This window comes from Chrysochloris asiatica, unplaced genomic scaffold, assembly GCF_000296735.1.
Source record: "Chrysochloris asiatica unplaced genomic scaffold, ChrAsi1.0 scaffold00216, whole genome shotgun sequence".
Lineage (NCBI taxonomy): Eukaryota > Metazoa > Chordata > Mammalia > Afrosoricida > Chrysochloridae > Chrysochloris > Chrysochloris asiatica.
The window spans coordinates 1130433-1154773 of NW_006408734.1; the positions used below are offsets into that span (position 1 = coordinate 1130433).

General features: G+C 41.2%; 1 protein-coding gene across 1 annotated transcript in view; it reads left to right on the forward strand.

The window, feature by feature from the left end:
- The window catches only part of TSPAN5 (tetraspanin 5), a 255111-nt gene that overhangs the window by 225826 nt on the left and 4944 nt on the right, over positions 1 to 24341 (forward strand). Inside the window, exons 3-5 of the mRNA XM_006872950.1 lie at positions 12675 to 12821; positions 20241 to 20411; positions 23078 to 23203. Coding sequence (XP_006873012.1) covers positions 12675 to 12821; positions 20241 to 20411; positions 23078 to 23203 — 444 coding nt within the window. The remainder of the gene's footprint in view (positions 1 to 12674; positions 12822 to 20240; positions 20412 to 23077; positions 23204 to 24341) is intronic.

Genomic DNA, 24341 nt, shown 5'->3' on the forward strand with positions numbered 1-24341 from the left:
CCGCCTCACTTTCTTGAAAGATTTCAATTTTTATTCTATCAATTCCTGGTGCCTTGTTCTTTGCCAGTTCCTTCAGTGCTCCTTGGACTTCCTGCAGAGTGGCCAGCTAATAGGACCATAGGAAGCTTAAACCTGTGGGTGTGGTCTCATGTTTTTAGAGGCAGCCATTTGCCACAGGGATGTGGTGATGGTGTTCCCCTGCCTTTGAACTTGACACAGCTCTCTTTCCCAACGGCTGCTTGATAGCAAGATTTCACTAAGACCCAAAAGACAACTGGAGTCCCTGGGTGGTGCTGCCTGAACAATTGGAGGTTTAGGTTCACCCAGAGATACCAGAAGAAATGCCTGGTGATTTACTTCTAAAAAATCAGCCACTGAAAATCAGCACAGTCCTTCTCTGACACATGCAGGATCGCCATAAGTTGAAACTGACTGAACGGTTGAACAAATGACTCTTCTCTCACTGAAGACAGATTGTGGCACTTTGAAACCAGAAGAAAGGAGTCTTGAGTCTCACTGATGCCTTCTTTTACAAGAAAGAATGGACAACATTGTACCTTTATGGAAGCAAATCTGCCTCTGTACGTTGTCTCTTCACCCAGACAGGAGTTAAGCTGCCCTCTGCTCTCTTACATCTCACAGGACTGTTAGGATCCAAGCAGACGCTTTTCTTCTTGTTCCCAGTTCTCTCTCTGGGCTCTGCAGCAACTCCTCATAGAGCAAGATGGGTGTTTTGGGTTTTACAGATTGTCTTTGCCCCAGTAACTTTCTTTGAGGTAACATTCTTTAAATGTGTCTTTATAGAGGCAGGCTTCCCTGTGGGCTTATAGGTCCCATCTTGTTTTTCTTGTGAATGCTTTTTGAAACATTGGTTCTAACTCTCTAGGACACATCTCTGTTTAAGAAACTGCGTTTTCTTTAAAATGTTCTGTTTTGTTACCCTTACTGAGGCTGTCTCAAATAGGGAAAGATTCTGCTCCTCTTATTCTAGGCAAACAGTTGTCACTTCCACCCTAAAAGATCTAGTTTTTATGGAGGAATGGGTGAGTCGAACACAGTCTCCCAAGTCTCTAAAGTGCACCTCTAGCCTGACTGAGGATGAACATTTCACATGCCTGTCTCTGTTTCTCATCTAGCACTTGGAAGGAATGTGCTTGTATATGCAAAAGCAGAAGAGTCCCAGACCTTGGGGGCTTCTTAATGCAGTTTTTGCATTTCTTTTCTGTGTGGATTGGAAGAGAAGAAATGGAAACTTGGCAGGTTGACACACAGAGGGCATGCAGTGTTAGTGGTGACAAAAATTGCAGGCATTCCTGAAGTTTGTTGGTTTGAGACCCTTCTGAAGTTTATTTGTCTTTTCATTTGTGTACTTGTGTAGAAACAACTTCCAAGAAGAAACAGTTAATCAGAACATATTCCTTTGTTGCGGAACTATGAGGGAGAAGTTGCCTAAATTCCGGCAATAACTCAATGAGGTACTGATGAGGAGCCTAGGGTCTGAGAGAAGCTAATGAGGAGATGAAGTCTGTGTGAACCTGACTTCATTTCTGTCCTCCCCTTTTATAAGCAGGCTCCAGTATGACCTTAATAATGCAATGAAACTATGAGAGCCGGAATTGCCGAGGCTGCCTTGTTTTCTGCATTTCATGAGTTTTCTTCCGTTGACAAGGTGCAGTCTTACCACTTTTCTGTAGCTCCTTTTAGTGGAAAACATTTGAGATTTCCTTCTCTCGCAGGTTTCTGATTTACACAGGTTTCCACTTTCATAGGTTTTACTGTATCTTGAAAAAAATCTCTGTTTCCCAAAACAAAGTCCTGTTCACAAGTACAGGAGTTCAGACTATAATGCATCTTTTTGGGGAACCCAATTCAATTCACAACAGGGGCTCAGGGAGGGCAAATGCCAGAGCAAAACAGATTCATATCCAATGTAGTTGGGTTAGATACCACTGCTATATGTCCCTCTTGTTTGATGCAAGAGTGATAATAATCAAGACGAGATAAACTTTTATTAAAAGCTTATCATATACCAAGTACTTAGGATGGTGTTTGGATTTACTTGAATTATTTCCTTTATCATTATAACCTTTGACCTAGGGTAGCACTTCATAGTTGTGGAATTTGGGGTTTGGATAATTTAGGTAATTTATCTAATATCACACAGGTCATGAGAAGTGGAACCTAGGTTTTAAGAGAAGGTAGTATTATTGGTGGAGAAAAAGAGGAAGACCCCCAATGAGATGCACTGGCCAAGTGGCAGCATCGATGGACTCAAACGTGGCAACAGTAGTGAGGCTGGTCCAGGATCGGGCAATGTTTTGTTTTGCTGTGCATATGTTTGCTATGGGTCAGTACTGACTCGATGGCACCTAACAACAACAGTATGTGTTGGAGTCCTGGTGTGGCACTGTGGGTTAATGCACCAGACTGCAAAGCCATTTGAACTGCAAGGTCAGCGGTTCAAGCTCACCCGCTGCTCCTCGGAAACCCTATGCAGGGTCGCTATGAGTTGGAACCGACTTGACGGCACATAACCACAACAACAACAAGTATGTATTGTAGTATCCTGTTTGTCAGTTTCTCTGCTTCACATCTAGCCTTTCCCTAGGTACCCAAATGTCTGTGTTTTAGTGTTCCAGGGAAAACTGTAGGCAAGCCACATGAACTTGAGTATGGAATTGGGTCATCTGTGTAGGAAGTATCTTGGAATGCTTTCTCTGCCACACTCTAGAACTTGCGTGTCTAAGTAGCGGGAGTGTCAGTCTCCCTTATACCGTGATGGACACACATCAATACATTTTTGTTCCTTGGCTTTCAAATATCTGTTGTTATGGTGTTGCCTCAGCTGTGTTCCATTAACGTGTCTTACTTATTTTAGACACATTGGCCTTCTTGCTGAGTTCTGCGAGATACTGTCTTTTGTTGTTGCTAAGTGCTGACTCATAGTGACCCTGTATAGGGTTTCTAAGGAACAGTTGGTGATTTTGAACCACCAACCTTGCTGTTTAAACCTACCTTGAGGTCTGGTGCATTATCCCACAGTGCCACATGTGGATAACAGAAGTCTCTTATTTTCATTGGTGGATCATCTTGCAATACCTCCAAGCTGTTATGCCAAGAGCTAATCATCTAAAAGTCAATTTGCAAAATGATCTGTTTTCTGGGTATGCTTGTTTCTTTAAACATGTTTGTTTCTTTGTTTTGTTTTTTTAATTAGGTAGCATTGGTAGCCTGTTGTGGAGCGGTAGGTTAATGTACTGATCTGCAAAGTCAGTTTGAACCACAAAGTCTGTGGTTCAAGCTCCCTAGCTGTTCCTCGGAAACCCTATTCAGGATCGCTGTATGTCAGAACTGACTCTACGGCACTTAACAACAACAACAATAATCTTGTCTTGTTGATGTTGTTATTGTTGTTGTTAAGTGCCATCAAGTTGGTTCCAACTCATAACTACCCTGTCTTGGGTTTCCAAGGAGCAGCTGATGGATTTGAACCAACAATCTTGTGGTCACCAGCCCAGTGCTCATCCTAAAGTACCACACCAGGACTCCAAAAGAACATATAATTTGAATATGAAGAATTCTTATGGCTATAATATTTATTTATAAGTTTTTATTAATATAATGTTAACATGTTAATAGGGAATATATGTGTAGAATTTTCTCCTGTATTCTCTTTTCAATATTTTCTTCTTGTGTAATCTTGGTCTACTCTCTCTTTTATGCAGCCTCTCTTTCTCTCTTTAATACTACTATTCAGAATCCCTTCTTAAACTAAATGGTTAATGGAAATGAGTACATGAGGCTTAGCTGCTCTACTTCTCTTTAGAGGAGACTCACTTTTATCCATTTATCTCATTCCTATTAGGCTCAGCTGTCCTGACTGCAGCCACAAAATCTAGTAGCCTGGCTGACTTTAACCCACAGCTCCACCTGTAGGATTAGATAGGAGAAGGATCAGAACTTTCTACAGGGGTGCATATGTCAGCCTGTCAGCCCTGTGTGTACACTTCTAGCAAGCAACAAGTCTTGGTAATGAAGACACTGGTCAAGTGACCTTTTGTTTGGTTTTCAGTAAATTTGAGTTTTAAAAAGTTAGCATTTAGACTCAAGGATGGGGACTCAATGATGCATTGTTTGTCAGTAATAAAAAGTCCCGAAAAGTTCTCTCCAGAGCTGTTCATTTTATTGATGACTCTGAACTGATACTGGCTTAGTGGCTATGTTGATTATAAAAAAGACTGTACTTACTGGTCAGAAGAGACTGGAGGAACCTGAGAGTATGGTCCTCGGCTACCCTTATGGTCTAGGACAGAACTCACTCTTGTGAGTGATAGATGCATAGTGGGGACAACAATACCAGTGTGGTAAGCTCACCATGGAATAGTAGGCATTCAAGATCGGAAGGGCAACATTTTCCAGGGGTAATGTTCAGAGGAGTTGAAAAGGAGTGCTATGTTAAGTACTGTCTAGTCGATTCTGACCCATAGCAGCTCTGTGGATGGGTCAACAGAACTAAACACTGCCTAGTCCTGCACCATCCTCACAGTGCTGGTATGAATGAGCCCACTGTTGCTGCCACTTGGCAAATCCATCTTGTTGGGAGTATCCCTCTTTTTCATTGACCCTCCCCTTTACCAAATATGATGTCCTTCTCCAGAGATTGGTCTCTCCTGATAAGACAAAGTCTGGTCATCTTGGCTTCTAAGGAGCATTCTGTTTGCACTTCTTCTAACACAGACTTATTTGTTCTTCTGACAGTCCATGGTACCTTTAATATTCTTCTCTAACACAACTCTCAGATATGTCAATTCTTCTGTGGTCTTCCTTACTCACTGTCAAATTTTCACATGTATGTGAGGCAATTGAAAATGCCACAGCTTGTGTCAGGTGCACTGTAGACCTCAAACTAACATCTTTGTTCTTGCACACTTTAAAGAGGTCTTGTGTAGCAGATTTATCTAATGCAATACGTCGTGTGATTTCTTGGCTGCTGCTTCCATGAGTGTTGATGGTGGATCCAAGCAAAATGAAGTCTTTGACAACTTCAAACTTTTCTCCATTTACCATGCTATTATATATTGGTTCAATTGTGAGGACTTTTTTTTTTTTTTTTTAATTGAGGTACAGCCAAAGGCTGTGTTCTCTGATCTTCATCACTAAATTTTTGCTTCCAGCAAGTAAGGCTGTATCATCTGCATATTGCAGGTTGTTATTGAGTCTTCCTTTGATCCTGATCCACATTCTTCTTCATGTAATCCAGTTTCTCAGAATATTTACCCAGCATGCAGACTGAATACATTTGATGAAAGACTACAACCCTGGGAAGGAAGATAGAATGGAAATAAGAAGCACAGGGAGGAAGTGGGATAATAGTTGTTACATGGAGGGGATTGCAGTCATTGAGATGAAACAAAGTGTGCGATTCATTGGATGTAAAGCTGATGATCTGCTCTGTAAACCTTTATTCAATTCACAATAAAATATTAATTAAAAAAAAAAACTTGGCCATTTCTAGTTGTTCCCACCTTTTTTTTTCTAGCTTGTACTATGGCACTACAGGATAAGCGCTGAACTGTTACAACAAGGTTGGCAGTTCAAATTCACCAGTCATTCCTTGGAAACTCTATCCAGGGTCTCTGTGAGTCAGAACCCATTCAGCAGTACTGAACAACAATAATTATGAACTTTTGTTTGAGCTTTTGTTTATGTTTTTTGTTTTTTATTTAATGTGGGTGACCTGCAGTACTGATTGTTCAAAGCTCTTGTGTTTTGTGGAAGACTCATCAGATGCAAATGCAGACCAAAATAGAATCAGCTTAAGCAATCCAGGGAATGTCTTATAGGGATCCTGGATTGACTCACAGAACTCAAGCACAGACCTCAAAAACAGTTGTAGACCCAGTGAATACAATACTGCTAGACTTTTTCCTCCCCACCCTCGTTCTTTGAACTGCAAGGTTGGCAGTTCAAACTCACCAGCCGCCCCTCAGAAACCCTGTACTGGATTATGGTTATGCCCACAACTACTAACGGAAAGGTTCAAACCCACCAAAGCACAGGCTCTCTGTTTCTTATTGCAGACTGACTTTCTCCACATGGTGAAAAACAGGTTGCACAAAGCTCCTGACTTAGGTATTTACAGCTTCAGCTGCTGCAGATGCCTGTTCTATGTGCTGGCATTGCAGGCAGGGAAGAAATTCATGCTTCTCAGCTATTTTGAGGGCAGCAGGTCATGTAAGAACGTGGCAATTCTGTAGGGGTCATAGTGGATTTGGGGGAGAAGGGATCCTTAAAAGAAGGGAGGTGCTGCTGTTCCCAAAAGAAGAGGGTGGTGCCCACATATTCTCCTTGTGGTGTTCCTGTGCATTCTTGAGGATTTACCACAAATCTGTGTGCCTATTTTAAATCATTTGACAGATTTAACTATAGTTGTAGATTTTTTTTCCTTCCAGCTTACTGTCATCTATAAGCTTTAGTTATTCTTCAGCAGATATGTTCTAGTGCTTCTTCATTTGTCAAGTTGAGTTTAACAAAATTAACAAGCCCAGTGATAACCCCCATCCTTAACACAACAGAAGACTGAACTGTCAGTTCCCCATCATTCTTTAATCATCTACTGTCAGTGTTTCTTGATTATGTTCAGCTACTCTAGCATCTCTCTGTGTGTACTGATATGGTGCTGTGGGATAAAGCACTGGACTGCAAGGTCGATTTGAACTACAATGTTGGTGGTTCAACGCACCAGCCACTCCTTAGGGTGTCTATGAGTTGGAACCAACTCACTGGCACTAAACAACACAGTCAATGAATGGATTGTGTTCAACTACCCTTGCATCTGGCGCTGTGGGTTAATGCGCCAGACTGTAAAGCCGTTTGAACTGCAAGGTCGGCAGTTCAAGCTCACCAGCTGCTCCTTGGAAACCCTAGACAGAATCGTTATGGTTTGGAACTGACTCAATGGCACTTAACAACAACAACAACCCTTGCATCACTATTATAACTAGAAGCAGTTAAGACTGCTCTTTGGTGAATTTTTGGAAACTTTTCACAGGTGAAAGAATAAATCTTTACATTTCCGTCTTGGTAAAGCAAATCTAATCCTCTAGAAAAGAAAAGGTCATTGGGTATTGATTTCCACCCCTTGTGTTTGTTTTTAGCTGGTAACTATCTGGGTATATTCTAAATATGTTAAACATTACGTTCTTGGTAGGCATTTCTATGCTTTGCAGAATATTATTTCCCTAAGCTCTCAGTATCTTGTTTCCAACTCTGTCTTTTGCCAGAATTTAGGATGAAATGAGTAGAGTCTGCAGTCCAGTTAGGCCTCCAAATCACTGTTGTTTCTATGGAAACAGTTGAAGGCCTCTCAATTAAAACTGCCCCTGCAGGCTTGGGAGAGCAAGTATTAAAATAAGTTTGTCTGAAAAGTGAAATCTTGATCCCTTAAATTAAACCCAGAGAGGAAAAAGATCCAGGAGTCTGCTGGCAGTTGGGATGCTACTCTTGCCTTTTGAGGGGAGGGATAATTTCAGACACAGGTATGTTTGTTTGTTTGCTTGGTTTGCCTGTTGCTATAATTGTTAAGTGCTGTTAAGTCAGTCTGACTCTTAGTGATCCTATATAGGGTTTTTGAGGAGCAGTTGGTGAGTTTGAACTGCCAACCTTGCGGTTCAAACTGACCTTGAGGTCGAGTGCTTGTTCTACAGGGCCAAGTTACCCAATAATGAGTTACCTAATAATGATCCCTCTCATCCTCTGAGCTCTTTGTGCATAGATGGATCATAGAAGAGTGTTTGGGAATCATCTGATCTTTGCTTAGACTTGAGTGAGTCACTCAAGTTAAAAATGGGTAAAATTAACACAACAGTCTTAAAGTTGGAAGGAACCTAAAGGTCATTTAAGTCCCCGTTTCTCATGTAATTTGGGAATTCCTCCTAGAGTACTGCTGACAAATGGTCACAGCTTCAGCATTTCTGACGAGAAGGCCTTCTCTTCCATATTTCTCAGAGAAACTTTCTTTTATCCATTTCTAATAAACTGATGACAATGAGCTCTGCTATGCCTTCTTTTTTGATGCCACGTAAATTGAGTCTACTTTTTCTCCTATAATTAAAGCAGTTTTTCACATTTTAAGGATGTTATTATGTATCCTCCTAGCTGAGCAGGTTCAAGCCATGAAGACTTTAAGTGTTTAATGCCTATGTTTAAAGGCATTATGAGGGAAGAGGTAAATTTCCTTCCAATACTGAACCTTCCATACTGTTGTTTGGGTTCTGTCTGACTTCTCTGGCAATTTTTTTCTTATCATTTATGTACATGGAAATTTGGTACAGTATTTTTGGATTTTTCTTCTGCCTTTTCCACTCTGGACTGAGTGTTCATAGTTCAGAGCTTAGAAACCTAAGAAACCCAAAACACAAAAATCATACTATTGGTTTGGGCAGTTTTGTGGAGGGTATGGTTGCTTATTGTTACATGACCTTTTATCGAACACACCACACCCTACATTCCTAACTGCTTTAACAATCTCTCAAATATTCATTTGCAAAACTTTTAGCCCATTACCATTTCCTCCCCCTTTTTTGGTTTAATTTGTACATTTTAAGACCTTTTAACTTTTCTTCATACATTGTACCCTAGTATTTGAACAGAACAAGGAGACACTGAATGGTTTAAAATCAGGAAAGGAGTGTGCCAGGGTTAGATTTGTTACCATACTTATTCAGTCTCTATGTTGAGCAAGGCACTGTGGGTTAATGCACCAGACTGCAAAGCCTTTGGAACTGCAAGGTTGGCAGTTCAAGCTCACCAGTCACTCCTCGGAAACCCTATGCAGGGTCGTTATAGGTTGGAACCAACTTGACAGCACTTAACAACAACAACATATTGAGCAAATAATCCCAGAAATTGAAGAAGCATGGCATCAGAATTAAAGGAAGGCTCATTAACAACCTGTGATATGCAGATGATAAGCCTTATTTGCTGGAAGAGAAGAGGACTTAGTGATGAAGATCAAAGAACACAGCTTTCAGTATAGGTTGCACCTTAATGTAAAAAAAAAAAACCCACAAAAATCCTCACAACTGGATCAAGAAATACTATCATGGTAAATAGAGAAGAGTTTGAAGTTTTCAAAACTTCATTTTGCTTGGATCCACCATCAGCACTCATGGAAGCAGCAGCCAGGAAATCAAATGACATATTACATTAGGCAAATCTGCTGCACAAGACCTCTTTAAATTATTCAAGAACAAAGTTGTCAGTTTGAGGACTAACGTGTGCCTGACCCAAGCCGTAGTATTTTCCAGTCACTTCATGTATATGTGAAATTGGACAGTGAATAAGGAAGACCGTAGAAGATTTGAAACATTTGAGTTACGGTGTTGGAAAGAAATGTTAAAAGTACCAGGGACTGCCAGAAGATCAAACAAATCTGTGTTGGAAGAAGAATAACTTCTTCTGAGAAGGCTCCTTAGAAGCCAGGATGTCCAGACTTCATCTCTCATACTTCAGACATATTATCATGAGGGACCAGTCCCTGGGGAAGGATATCATGCTTGGTAAAGTAGAGGGTCAGTGAAAAAGAGGAAGATCCCCTGCACACACACACCCAACGAGAAGGATTGACACAATGGCAGCAGCAATGGGTTCAAGTGTAGTAGTGATAGTGAAGTTGGCGCCGGGCAGTGTTTTGTTCTTTTGTGCATAGGATCTCTATGAGTTGGAACTGACTCACTGGCACCTAACAACAGCACCTATCATTGGTGGTACAAATGGTTTGAGCTCGACTACTAACACAAAGGTTGACGCTTCAAACTTACTCAGCAACTCTGCAGAAGAAAGGTTTGGTGATCTGCTACTATAAAGACTACAGACAAGAAAATCCTACTCTATAATATCTGGGGTCACCATGAGTTAGAATTGACTCAGTGGCAATGCGTTTGATTTGGGAGCTTTTTATTATTGTATTTAGGAGTCTCTGGGTGCTACAAATGGTTGATATACTTGGCTACTAACCAAAAGGTTGGAGATTTGAATCTACTCAGAGATGCCTCGGAAGAACTGATTGGGTATCTACATCAAAAAATCAGCTGTTGAAATCCTGTGGAGCACAGTTCTGCTCTGACACACATAGGTCACTGTGAGTTGAAGTTGAGTCAGGGGCAGCTGTCTGGGTTTTTTTTTTGTTGTTGTTGTTGTTGTTTTAATTGTTCTTGGTGGATGTTCCCAGACACATAGATACACACGCTCCACACTCACAAACAAACAAACAAAATGAACAAGTATGCTTCTCTCCAAATGTTCCTATTAACCTGAAATGGGAAATTTTTTAAAAGTTCTAAACTCAGGGGTTAATTAGTGTTGACTGGAAAGAATTGCACCACGGCTTCTGTTTGGTAGGGAAAGAATATGGAAGTAGAGTGCCTATTCTGCTTCTAAAATATATCAATAGTGTGTACCTTTTGGAGTCCATGCATGCTGCAAATGGTTAACGTGTTTGGCTGCTAACCAAAAGGTAGGAAGTTTGAGTCCACCCAGAAGTACCTCAGAAGTCCAAGTAATGTACTTCTAAGAAACCAGCCACTGAAAATTCCATGAAGTACAGTTCTACTCTGCTACACATAGGGCTAAGGTGCTCTGGTAGTGTAGTGGTTATGAATCGGGCTGCAAACTGCAAGGTCAGCAGTTCGAAACTACCAGCTGTTCTGCAGGAGAAAGATGAGGAGTTCTGCTCCTGTAAAGATTTACAGCCTCGGAAACCCTGTACAGGGTTGCTATGAGTCAGAACTGACTCCACGACACACACTACCACCACCACACATAGGGCTGCTATGAGTCAGAGTTAACTTGACAACAGTTGGTTTGATCAGTGTGCAGGTCACCAAGCCACTCTGAGCATTTCATCAAGTATAAAATCAGATGAATTCTGCCTCTTCTGCCAGGATTTTGGGAGTGCTTTGCAAACAAAATGTTTACCATTAAAACATTAAAGTAATTATATCATGATTTTGAGCATTTATAACATTTAATAAAGTATGTCTATATATTGTGTTGTTTATAAAATATTGATGATATTAGATACTTAAGTTATATATCCATTTACAGCTCTGGTAGCGTAGTGGTTACAAATTGGGCTGCTATCCTCAGGGTCATCAGTTTGAAACTACCAGCTGTTCTGCAGGAGATGAGGCTTTCTGCTCCTGTAAAGATTTACAGCCTCGGAAACCCTGTACAGGGTTGCTATGAGTCGGAACTGACTCCATGGCGCATAACAACAACACAGTCTCAGAATTACAGTAACTGGTCTTCGTATGAATGGATAGTAAATAAATATGTAACTTGCATATTGTTATTGTTTGTTATTGTTGTTAAGTGCTGTTGATTCTGTTCTTACCCATAGCGACCCCATACAGGATTTCCAAGGAATGGCTGATAGGAACTAACTCAACTTAAAGCGCCGACCTTGATTGTTGTTGTTCAGTGCCGTCAAGTCAGTGCTGACTCACAGCAACCCTGTATAGGGTTTCCGAGGAGTGGCTGGTGGGCTTGAACTGCTGACTTTGTGCAGTTCAAACCAACCTTGTGGTACGGTGCTTATCCTCTCAGAGGGGAAAACAAATCTCATTTCTAACCAAGGTTCTGGGTGATATTTGATGTGATATGACACTTATAGAAAAAGGACTTTAGTAAAAAGTGGATTTGTTTATGGAGAACTGAGGTTATCCTGGGTTCGTTTGGTAGAAGCATGAGCCAGGAAAATAAAAGTGTTGAAAGTAAGAGAAAAACTTTTGATTTGTAAATGATTTAAATTCTAATTCTGAAAAAAAAATTGTTAGTAAAGAGAATTTCCTAGTAAATAAATGTGGAAACTTTAGTGCTAACTACTGATGTAAACTTTTGGAATCTGGACCTAATAGCTCAAGGATAATATCCTAAGGTGTTGGTTTTTTTGTTTTGTTTTGTTTTGTTTTAAGTTATAGGTGTTTGTGGTTGGGCTGGATAATGTATTAGCTTTCAGCTTCTAGCTCTACCCCTATTTCCTGAGTGATGACAAGAGCTTTGAAGTTAGGCAGTTTTCTACCATCTCTATTCCCTGAGGACTTAAATATGAACCCCTTCTTAGATCTTGTGAGGTGTGTTTTTCTTATGTACTTATTTTCACTCAAGATCACTTCTATTTGGGAATATAGAAAGCCAAGGAAACGTCCACGTCTTATAACCGCACAGGGTCTGAAGGTAATTCTTTTGCTTTATCCAATGGTACCAAAAGTTTGAGCACTTCCATACCTTGGAAAGAGTACAATGTTACCTTTCTTTTCTTTCTTTCTTTCCTTTTTCTTTATGTTTATTTATTATGTGTGTGAGAAAGAGATCTCTCAAGTATTAATCATACCTAGTAATCAGATTACCTGTGAAGTGTTTCTTTGTTTTTGTTGTTGTTGTTGCTGTTGTTAAGTGCCGTCGATTCGATTCCAACCCATAGTGACCCTGTATAGGGTTTCCAAGGAGCAGCTGGTGAGCTTGAGCCACCGACCTTGCAGTTCAAACGACTTTGCTGTCTGAGGCATTAGCCCACAGCGCCACACGGTTAATAAACGTAAGTGCAACAATTCTTACATATCGAAAAACTGACCCCTCATCCTGGTGCCTTGTGTGTTCTTTTCTGCTCCCAGGGAGTTCTGTCCAACATCTCTTCCATCACCGATCTTGGCGGCTTTGACCCAGTTTGGCTCTTCCTTGTGGTGGGAGGAGTGATGTTCATTTTGGGATTCGCAGGGTGCATTGGAGCTCTCCGAGAAAACACTTTCCTCCTCAAGTTTGTAAGTATCCGACTCTCTGCCCTCAGCATGAGAGCCAAACTCTTACCTTACTTCAGGAGGACTCTGGATATACAGGCCAGATAGGGAGTTTTACCAAAAGCACAAAATATAGCTAAAGTAATGCTTTTTCTTTTAGAGGATTCACTTGTCCCTCCACCTATCCTAAATAGTTCCTTAATGATATAACCCCCTCTCCATGCCTTCCATGTAAGTTTTTATACATGTGTATCATGCTCTCTTATCCCTAGAATACATTTAGGTCCAAGGTAAGTATATGTTTTTCTTCACTTAATAGATTTCCGCCCTCCTCACCTTTTAAAATATATGAAGTCTCTTGGTGGTGCAAGTGGTTACCACACTCTACAGTTAGCTGAAAGGTTGGTGGTTTGACTCTACTCAAAGGTGCTTCAAAAGAAAGGTCTGGCAGTCAATTTCCAAAAACTCAGCCATTGAAATTTACCCTGTGGAACACAGTTCTACTCTGACACACATCGGGTCACCGTGAGTTGGAGTTCGCTCAAGAACCACCGGTTTGAACTTTTTGGCCCTTGGTTTTAAGCACTGCATAAGCAGAGGACTAAGTTAGGTAGTTGGTTTTTCTGCTCAAGCATAGCACAGTGTTTATGACTTGTTCAGATTGAAATCTGTTAAATAGCAGGTTTTGATAAATAAGAAGAAACAATAGAAGGTAAATTCCTGTAGCCTCTGTCAGTATAAGGTTCATGTTTGTGTGAGCAGCATTAATTTTGAGAGGGTTAGGTGTGATCACTGTTAGCCTGCATATTTGTGAAGGAGAGATTTTTAGAAGAGGTATAAAGATGTTCTTTTAAAAAAAAACTTTTATAAATAACATACTTACGTAATTCTTAAAAATAAGAAACAAAAGAGTCTTCTATAACTAAAAAAACTACCAAGAATCATAATATCCTCCCCCAGATACACTTGTTAAAGTATTAAAGGTACAGAATAAAAAGGAAAAGCCTTTTCTTTAGAGATTGCTCAGAAGGAGAACACAATGGCCTAGGCTTACATATGTTTATCTCAAGTAAGTTTGGCCTGTTTGGTTGGTGTCACTGAAGGGCAGCTGATGTGCTTGTCACTATAGAGCTTGGTATTCCAGGGGTATCTGTAGCCTCCATTCCCCCATCCAAGAACAGGGAAAAGATACAAAAGAATACAACATAGGGGTTTCTGGAGAACAACAATGCCAGTGTAAAATCATCAGTGTAGAATCATTCCCAGCCATCATGGTCATAGTAACAAGATGTAATAGAACTGGTCCCAACAGCCATGGAGTATAGGATTCTGCCACATCTGCTTCTGGTTTCTTCTCTTGGACATGTGTAAGAAGAGGAGCCTCTCTGTGCTCTACACAGAGAATCCCATTCCAAATTTGGGCAGTTCTGGCCCAGAGAAGGTTTTTAAAGAGGCTGTTTAACCTGAAAGGTCATGTGACCATGCTAGCAGGGAAAACTAAAGGATACTTGCTCTTATGTATAATTTAATGAGTTCTCTGCTCTGTATGTTGTTGTTGTTAAGTCCGCTCTGTATAGATAGATATAGCTAAGGTGAGACTAGCCATATGCCATATCTTCTACTCTCCTACTTTGCTCTAACATCCCTTCCCCCACCGACACAGAAACACACTACCAAATAGTTTGTTCTTCACCTAGCAAAGACTTGTGGAGCCACCAAGAAAGCCTGTCCAGCTCATGACCTGCCAACCTGCCAGTCTTCTTGGCACGAATTACCTGTAAATACTGAGTTCACCTCACTGAGTCTTTCTGTAGCCAGACTGGAACCCCAGATCATGTTTGTCTGTTATCACTATTTTATCAGTTTTTAAAAACCTCTGTGTTGAAGGAGAATATTGAAAGTGCCATGGGCTGCCAAAATAACAAACAGATCTGTCTTGGAAGAAGTGCAACCAGAGTGCTCCTTGGAGGCCAGGATGGCCAAACTTCATCTTTCATACTTCAGACCTATTGTCAGGAGGGACCAGTCGCTGGAGAAGGATATCATATTTGGTAAGGTGGAGGGTCAGAGAAAAAGAAGAAGACCCCAATGAGATGGATTTGGCAAAGTGGCAGCATCAATGGGTTCAAGTGTGCCAACAATTGTGAGGTTGGCCCAGGATCGGGCAGTGTTTTGTTCTGTTGTACATAGGGTCGCCATGAGTTGGTACTGACTCAGTGGCACATAACAACAACAGCTAGGAGCTTTGGTATCATAGTGGTTATGAGTCAGGCTGCTAACCTCAAGTTCAGCAGTTTGAAACTACCAGCTGTTTTGCAAGAGAAAGATGTAGCTTTCTGCTCCCATAAAGATTTACAGTCTCAGAAACTCTATGCAGGGTCACTATGAGTAAGAACTGACTCCACGGCACACCACCACAAAAGATGGGATCCCCTTTAATATGGTTTACTTGAATTTAATTTGCCTGTATTGGGCAGGCTTTTTAGTTTTATAGTTGAAGATATTTTATAAGTTTTATAAAACTTTATTAGTTTTATATTTGAAGATACCATCTTTAGCCAAACAGTCAGAAATATACATACATTTCTCTTATAAAGATCCATGTTGCAAATAAATAAAATTGTGTAATTTCACGGCTTTTTTAAGTTGTGGAGAATATGTAAAATGGCTCATCTCTGCTGAGGATTGACTTGTGTCCCCCTAAAATATGTGTCAAATGGCGGGGCTGTGAGTCTCAGTACTTTGGCAGTTATGTACTGATATACCTTGACAGTAATGTAATGATGTAATCATTCCCATGATGTGAACAGCCAATCAGCTGTAAGGGGATTAAGACAGGAGAGTTTCCCAGCAGTTTGACATGCATCGCCTGTTATCTTACAAGAAATAAAAGGAAGAGAAGTGAACAGAGAATAAGAAACCTCAGCACCCCTAAGAAAAAAGAACCCAGAATGAAGTGTGCCATTTGGATTCAGAGTCCTTGTGCTAAGAATCTCCTAGACCCAGGAAAAAATAGCTGCCAAGATGCATGGAGAGTTACAAGGAACACCAAGCCCACAGATGTTGAAAGCAGATACAGATTTTCTCCTAGAGCTGACAGAGAGCCAACACTCTGGTTTGGTTGTCTAACTTCCTAAATTGTGAGACAATAAATGACTGTTTATTAAAGCCATCAACTTGTGGTATTTCTGTGGTATGGCAGCACTGAATGACTAAGACAGAATTAGTGCTCCTCTAACAGATATATAAAATTTGGAAGTAGTTTTGGTATTGAATAATGAATAGAGACTGGGAGAGTACTAAACTGCCTAATAGTCAAAGCCTAGATTGCCTTGAAGAGACTGTTGGTGGAATTATGGATGTCAATGGCAGTCCTGGCGAGGACTCCAAAGGAAGCGACAAGCTCTAACACCAGAGGAGGCGCCAACAGTGAGAAGCAGCAGCAGAGAAACGGTAGCAGCAGAACCAGGAGACTGGCTCGAGATGGCAAGGGAGCTGACCCACAGAGCGAGAGACTTGAGTGCCTTTTGGCAGGAGACTTTCTGGGGAAGTGGGGTGCCTTTGGGGTACCTCTGGGCACTTGTCAGTGGACATGGGCTTGCCACCCCATGGAATGAGCAAGAGAGCCGAGTGCCTTCAGACTGCGTCTTACTGATATAGTGGGGTGTCTCTGAGCACTTACTGGTATGGTAAAGAGCTTTCTAACACTTGGCCTGAGCAAGACAGAGGCTAGATTGGTCCAAGAAGTGAGTGGTCAAGAGACCAAGCAACCAAGAAGCTGAAGGTGAAGAACAAGAAGAATTGGAAGCAGAGCTGCTTTGTTTCCAAAGGGTAGAGCTACAACCTCTGGGATCTCAAAGGCCCATGACTTCTGTGGTTTCAAAGGGTGCAACCAGAGCCTTCTCACCTTCAAAGAATCACACGTTCACTAACTGGTTCCAGAGTATGGGGTGTCCATCCATGAGTGTCAGGGGCGGGGAGGAAGCCCAGGATATTACCCAAAGTTGAGGGGGCAGTTATGCCATATCCAAGGGGCAGAAGAACAGGGCCTGCTGGAGTGAGGGGTTGGCTTGCTACTTAGGTGGGCTTCAGAGAGTGAGTCACCAAAAACCAAGGGAATTAGAGTTACCATCCAAGTGGGTCTGGAAAGTTGAGACCAAGGGGTCTCTACCCAGAATCCAGAGAGCACAGCCAACACCGAGAGTCTGGAGGGTGGGGCCATTGCCTATGTGGTCTTAAAGAACAAAGGATTATTTTCAAGCCTTGAATTCTAATGTAAATTATTCTGCTGGATTTTTACTTGCTTGGTGCTTGTTATCCCATTTTTTCCCTCAAATTTTTACCATTTATGATGGAAATATGTACCTTATGCCTATTTACCCCTGTGTATTTTGGAAAGAGATAACTTGTATCTTATTAGATCCAGTCCTGGTGTGGCGCTGTAGGATAAAGCACTGGACTGCAATGTCAGTTTGAACCACAAGGTAGGTGGTTCAAACTCACCAGCTGCTCTTTGAAAACCCTATATGAGGTCATTACGAGTCTGAACCAACTTGATGGCACTGAACGACAACAAGATTCAGAGATGAAGAGGAATTTTCCCCCAGATTGGAATTTGGACTTGGTCTTGATTTAAGAATTTTGTGATGATATGATTGGGTGCAAGTGTTTTATATGTGGCAAGGACATGAATATTTTGGGATCAAAGGGTGGAATGCCATGGACACACACACACAAAATATGTGTCCTCTTGACTGCACCATGATCCTTAGCAATTTGTCAGTTGTTTATTGATAACACTCACCTCCATGATGTGATCACCAAATCACTAGTAGGTAGATTAGTATGGGATGCAATACCCCTACTCAGGTTAAAACCCTGATCCAATGTATGGGGAATCTCCCTGGGGGGTATGGCCTCTATCATCTTTTATCTTACAAGAGATAAAAGAAGAGAGAAGTGAGCAGAAACAAAGGTCCTAGCTACCACCAAGAGAGAAGAGCCGGGAGTAGAGTGCATCCTTTGGACCTGGGGTCCTTGTACTGATAAACTGCAAGACCCAGGGAAAGTTTGATGCCAAGACACATGAAGCTCTCCATGATACCGGAACCAGAGGTGTTGAAAGGAGACCTTCCCATAGAGCTGACAGAGAGAACCTTCCCCTAGAATTGCAACCCAAACTGTGAGAGAATAAATAAGTTTCTGTTAAAGCCATCCACTTGTAGATATAGCAGTACTAGATAACTAAGACACTGTCCATGAAACAGAATAATAAAAACTGACCTAGAATGTTCTTTAGCAGGAAATATGGTACAAGTTAATTTCACCATGACTCTAAACATCTTTGATCCTCTGATGTAATAAACTAGCAATGCAGAGGGGAAAGTCAAGAGCTAAGGAACTATGAAATAAACAACAAATTTCCTTCTTGACTGAGACCCTCTGATGAGACCTGTGAGTGGGTCTCCATAGCTATTGAAATAGAGGAAATTAGTTTATGTGTAGATTTCTACCAAGTATGTGAAATGGATTGAATCTGAGTTCCATTTTTGAACTGTCTGTTATGTAACATTATGAGAAAATTTACCAAAGGAACTAGAAAATGAACTCAACTCTCACCAGCAACTTCTTGGAAACCTTATACAAGGTCTCTGTGAGTCGGAACCGACTCAACAGCACTTAACAGCAACAACAAGAACCTTCATGAAGGTTCGACTGAAAATCTGAAGTCTTAGAATGACTTCTGTCTCAGTGTTTTGTGTGCATACGTGCTACTTAAGATTGATCATTTCTGTAGTGTAGTAACTTGTCATATACTCCTCCCTCCCAGCTATGAACTGAAAGGTTGACTATTTGAACAGATCCAGAGGCATTATGGAATAAAGGCTTCGAAATCTGCTTCCATAAAGACTAAAGTTAAGAAAACACTCAAGAGCAGTTCTGTAATTAATGGGATCACCATGAGTCAGAATTGACTAACAACAGCTGTTTGTTTGTTTTTTCCCTCTACCCCTACCTCTCTAGAACTGTCTTGGCATTCTGGATAAACACTGTCAGATATATTGGCGTCTAATATGGCATGCCTCTCAACTTCTTCTACTCCTGCCTCCATGCCTCACCCTCCCAACATACAGATACACTCCACCCACTGTGGGGTCTTCATCCTGGCATTTGCAAAATCAGTTAAATACAGGGTCGACTCACAGTTGGTCGTTCGGTATGGGAAGCAGAGCTGAATGCATGAACACTTAAAAATTTTGTCTTCTCTAATTTGAATAAATAACTATGTTGTTTCCTTTGCATCCTGCCCCAAGTTCATTTCCCTCATGGCAGGCTGTGTGATGTCTGCTTGCTGAGTAAGAAAACAGCAGGTTGCTTCGGCTATCTGCCTCCTCAGTTACTCACTCTCCTACATCCCTCAGGAGCCCAGTGACACCCTTTTTGTCGTTGTCACCGAAAGAGATTACCTGCAGTTTGCCCTCTTCATAGCCTCATTTCTCATAGTCTATTTCCGCTACCAAAAAAAACAACACTTGAGAAGGGGTGAGAATGTGGGGTAAGTAGGAGGTGGAAACAGTTATTGGGGTATTGATATGACTAAGATGAGGTCTTTGTGTCTTCTTGGTGGAATGGAAATATCTCCAGATTTACTGGCAATCAACACATTGCCTTATGGTTTTCAGCCTTTGTTTCTGCCTTCTTGCTTTCAACATTAGCCAGAAGCTTTTATTCGGCTGCTTTGGGATCTTATTTAAGTGTTTCTTGAGACTAGTGCTTCATAAAGGAAGAATAGCACAGCTAGCATTCCCAAGAAAGTCCTCAAGCCTGTGGTTTCATTTTGTTTTCATGATGGGAAAATGTTTTAATGTCTCAGTCTCCTTTCCCCTCGCTACCTCTGTGCCCTCTTCATCTAAGATGAACACGTTTGCTATTTCACCCTGTACTGCAGGTGCAAAGGGGAGTTAGAGCTGTGTGGCTGGATCCATGACACGAATATATTGCACACAGAATCAAGGCCACCGTAACAAATGACAGGCGGTCTTAAAATATTGGGATAATCTATCTTTCAGCGTTACAAAAGCTTCCCAGAGGTAGGGGCAGGTCATTGTTCAAGCATCTGGCAGTGCATTAATCACAAGAAATTCATTAGGCCTTAATGTGAGTCTAATGAGAAATTCCTATGATCCATGTTTGCTATGGGCTTTGTTGGTTAATTACCAAATGGAACACCAGAGTCCCAAAAATGTGATTATGGAATGATTTTTTTTTTTTTAAGACCCTTTCTTAGATTGTAATTTTCTATTAATGAATCTCAAGAAATGTAAAATTATCTGCTTTGGAGCAATGTAACAATCCAGTATAATTTCTGGCCTTTTTAGAGAGGAACCATGTAACTATCTGTGGTCTAAATAACCTGTATCACCATTCTATCTTTTCTCTTAGTTTTCTGTATTCCTGGGAATTATTTTCTTCCTGGAGCTCACTGCTGGGGTGCTGGCATTTGTGTTTAAAGACTGGATCAAAGACCAGCTGTATTTTTTTATAAACAACAATATCAGAGCGTACAGGGACGACATTGATTTGCAAAACCTCATAGACTTCACCCAGGAGTATGTAAGTATAAATTTGGTTTATTTGTTGCAAGTTGAGAGCTTTCTTGGAAGAATGACCCTCATGTACACTCGTCCTGGCTTATGCATCCACATCTGCCCACTAGAAACCTACCTCTGACTTTTCTGCATGTCTGTTTGTTTCCTTGTTTCCTTATTGTTTTCTGTTGTGCTGTATTACTTAGGGGCTTTGTATCTTAAATGGGAATATCCTCATTTCATTATTTCAATTTGTATTAAGTTAGAAGAGTAAAGAAAACAATTCTTGAGCAAAAACGGTTATAATCACATTTTCCCTTCCCTGTGGACATTTGAAGAACATTGTTTTGCTCTAAGTTTAAAATCTTATTTGCTGATTAAATGCAGACACTTTCTGGCCCATCCCTGTCCCTGCATCATTTTGGTAACCCTCTACAGTTCACAACTTACAATAATATACTTAATCAATAGAATATTTATCCACAGAGCTCCTAAAAAATGCCTATGTAAATATTATTATAGCTCATGCAGTTAAAGTTAAAAAAAACCAGAAATGTCTAAGCCCTTCCTTAAAAAAAAAATAAGGAAACCAAACCAATTGCTTCTGTTGGTTCTGACTCCTAGTGAGTTGTTTATAATGCTTATAGAACCTGTGCAATATCTGAGCATTTCTATGTGATGGCTTCAGAGAGTTTGTCATTGCCGAGGGCCACGCAGTAAAATAGCAAACGCCTTGTTTCACTCCATAGGCAAAACAGCATAAAGGGGTCAGAAGACACAGATCAGAGTAAGTGGCCCTAGACACATCCTTATTTCCCAAATAGTAAAATGGCAAGAATAATAGCTACTGTCTAACTCATAGGTTGCAAGCAGTTAATGAGCATAACTACTAACCAAGAGGTTGGAGTCCACCCAGCAGTGCCTTGGTAGAAAGACTTGGCAGTCTGCTTCCAGAAGAAAAATCAGTATCAGTAAAAATCCTATGGAGCACAGTTCTAGTAAGCCATACATAGGTCAACATGAGTAGGAACTGGCTCAGTGGCACCTGATTGTTGGTTTTAACTCAGTTTAATAAAACATACCTAGTTTTATATTAGGCTTGAGGCATTATCCTTTAACTGGAAGGTTTTTATTTGCGTATCCTGGACAGACATGATGGCAACCGTCAGTGACACTACGGTTTACCAGACAGGGCTGGAGACTATAGGATACTAGCAGAAGCCCAGCAGACCAGTGGCCTTTTGCTTAGCTTATAGCACCAGCTGGGCTTTCCTGTGATACAGGGAGGAAATGGTTGTATCTGCTTGCCATGAGGGAAGCCACCCTCCCTCGTTAGACACTCAGAGCTGTGCTATGTGCTGTGTCGTTGATTTGGTTCCGCATCTCAGCAGCAATTGCCCTGGAGAAAGTTGTACCTCAGGTGTGAAATTAAGCCCTGTTTCATCTCCTCAGCAGCCCTTACTGTTTTATTTTAGATCATAATGGATGCAAGCTCACACCTTCCCAAACATTATTCCTGTCTAGGTTGCATGACAACTCTGATGGAGCACTGTAGACAGATCTTGCAAAGCACAATCCCAGCTCTCAGGAGGGCCAGACGGTTTTGAAGAACATGCGTATACACATTCTCTTGAAATACTGTCTGCTTTATATGGAAATACTGTTATTGCATGTGATTTTCTTTTGCTGTCATGAAATTTAATGTTTTGAAATAGCTGTTGGCCTGGAAAGACTTAACGTGGTCAAAGCCTGCTGCTTATTTAATTCAGACAGAGACAGTCCAGCCTGGGCAGGGAAGACAGAGCTCATAGAACAGTCCTTTGGAGAGGTCTCATTCAAAACCCTGACGGACAGCTTTATTGTATTTTACTTAGATGATTTGGTCTTTTCATTGAAAATGTGAATTCGTGCTTTTGTTTTTAAATTTTTGTTTTCAAATGTAAAGAGTAGAAATGGATATATTATGAAAAATAAGTCTCTAAATCTTTGGGGACTAATGGATAAGTTCACTCCCTTGATTGTATTGATGGTTTCACGATGTGTACATAGGTCAAAACTTATCAAATTGTGCCCTTTAAACATGTCCAATTTGTTGTCTGTTATACTTAAGTAAAACTGATTTTTAAAAAAACACATTAAAATGCAGGGATCAAAATTAAGCCCCTAGGTGTTTGTTCCACAACCCCAGTTGTTGCCCCTAGACACTACCACTGCAGTTAGTTGTCGCAATTACAGGTCTAGAATTTTCTTTTGTATGCGCTGTGGGCTAATGCGGCAGACTGCAAAGCTGTTTGACCTTGCAAGATCGATGGTTCAAGCTCACCAGCTGCTCCTTGGAAACCCTAGACAGGGTCACTATGGGTCGGAATCCACTCAACGGCACTTAACAACAACAACATACACACACAACAGCTCTTGTTCAGCTGTGCAGCTCCTGCACCTAACACCAGGGGGAGCAGGGTCTGTGCCGTTCTCAAATCACCTGCCAGCATACCCTTACAAGCCTTCAGCTTTAATTACTTTGGAGGCTTTTACAGGGACCCTTTAGGTTCATTTTGGCTTAAAAATAAATTCTGAAACAGAAGAGATGGTTGGAGCTGGCAGAAACTGGGTGTCATACTGGCGGGTGTGAGCGTAGGCGCCTGGTCGCCTCCAAGTCGAGATGTTCTAATTCTCTCCTGTTTGCTCTAGTGGCAGTGCTGTGGGGCTTTTGGAGCTGATGATTGGAACCTAAATATTTACTTCAATTGCACAGATTCCAATGCAAGTCGAGAGCGATGCGGTGTGCCATTCTCCTGCTGTACTAAAGATCCCGCGGTAAGCAAATGCCAGCTTACTGTTGGCCTGCTCTGGGCATCACACCGAGAGTGGGATCTGGCAGTGGGTGTTTTCTTGACACCTCTTTTTACCTGCTGAAGTCTAATTGTAGCTCCTATAAGGGTAGAGAGCTGAAATCTTCCCAGTAGGTGTTATCATCACGAACATTAATTTAGCAGTAGGTGCTGGTTCCTGTTCTAAACCTTTATGTGCGTTGGCTCATTTTAACTCAGAACATTCCTGCTGGTAGAAACCACCATTATCCTCCTTTTGCAGGTGAAGAAACCAAGGCACACAGGGTTGAAGTAAGTTTCCCAAATTCATGCTGCTAGCAGGAGATGGAGTTAAGCTTCAAACTAGACAATCGACCTCTATTACCTGTGTTACTTCCTGTTTATGAGGACAGGCTCATATATGAGGTCTCTTCACTGGTTTGGGGTTAGTAACCCTTGGCTTCCTGGCTTAGTTCTGGAAAAAATACTAGAAATAGAAGAAAATATTAGAAATAAAAATACTAGAAATTGAGACAAGGCCTTAGATGTAGGAAGACCACAGCTACTCAGAATCTTAAGAGTTGTAATGATGTTTGTGTTTTATTTTTTAAAAGAGAAAAGTACAAGACCTATCTATAAGCTACTCCCTTTTACCATTGGTTTGATTATATTTGGGTCAGATCATGACCGGTATATAGAATGTCATAAATTGTAACTCTCTCATTAGATGTTAAAAGCCAGAATTGGATGTTAGGATGACAGATGTGAGACATTGGTCCTTCACTTGACCCTAACTACTCTTGCCCTTCAGAGACTTTCTAGTCTGGACCCTTTGTTCCTAAGTGCCCTTCCCCATCCCCCCACAAGACACCCCTGCCCCCAGCGAGTAGTGCCAAGTGGATTCTGATGAGTGAAGTTGTGGTGGTCCTCCTGCAGGATAGAAGGTGTGGGTCTCTTTTGAAGGAACCATGGTCTTGGGGTGGATGGGAAGAACTTCTCTGTAGGTCTCCATAGCCCAGTGCTCATCATGGGCTCTGCCTGGTCTATTTCTCTTAGTCTGGAAGAGGAGGCTGAGATGCACTAAGAAATGTGCTACCTGGGTACTGAGATCTGGCTAAATCTTGAGTGGAACTAACCTTGGCTAC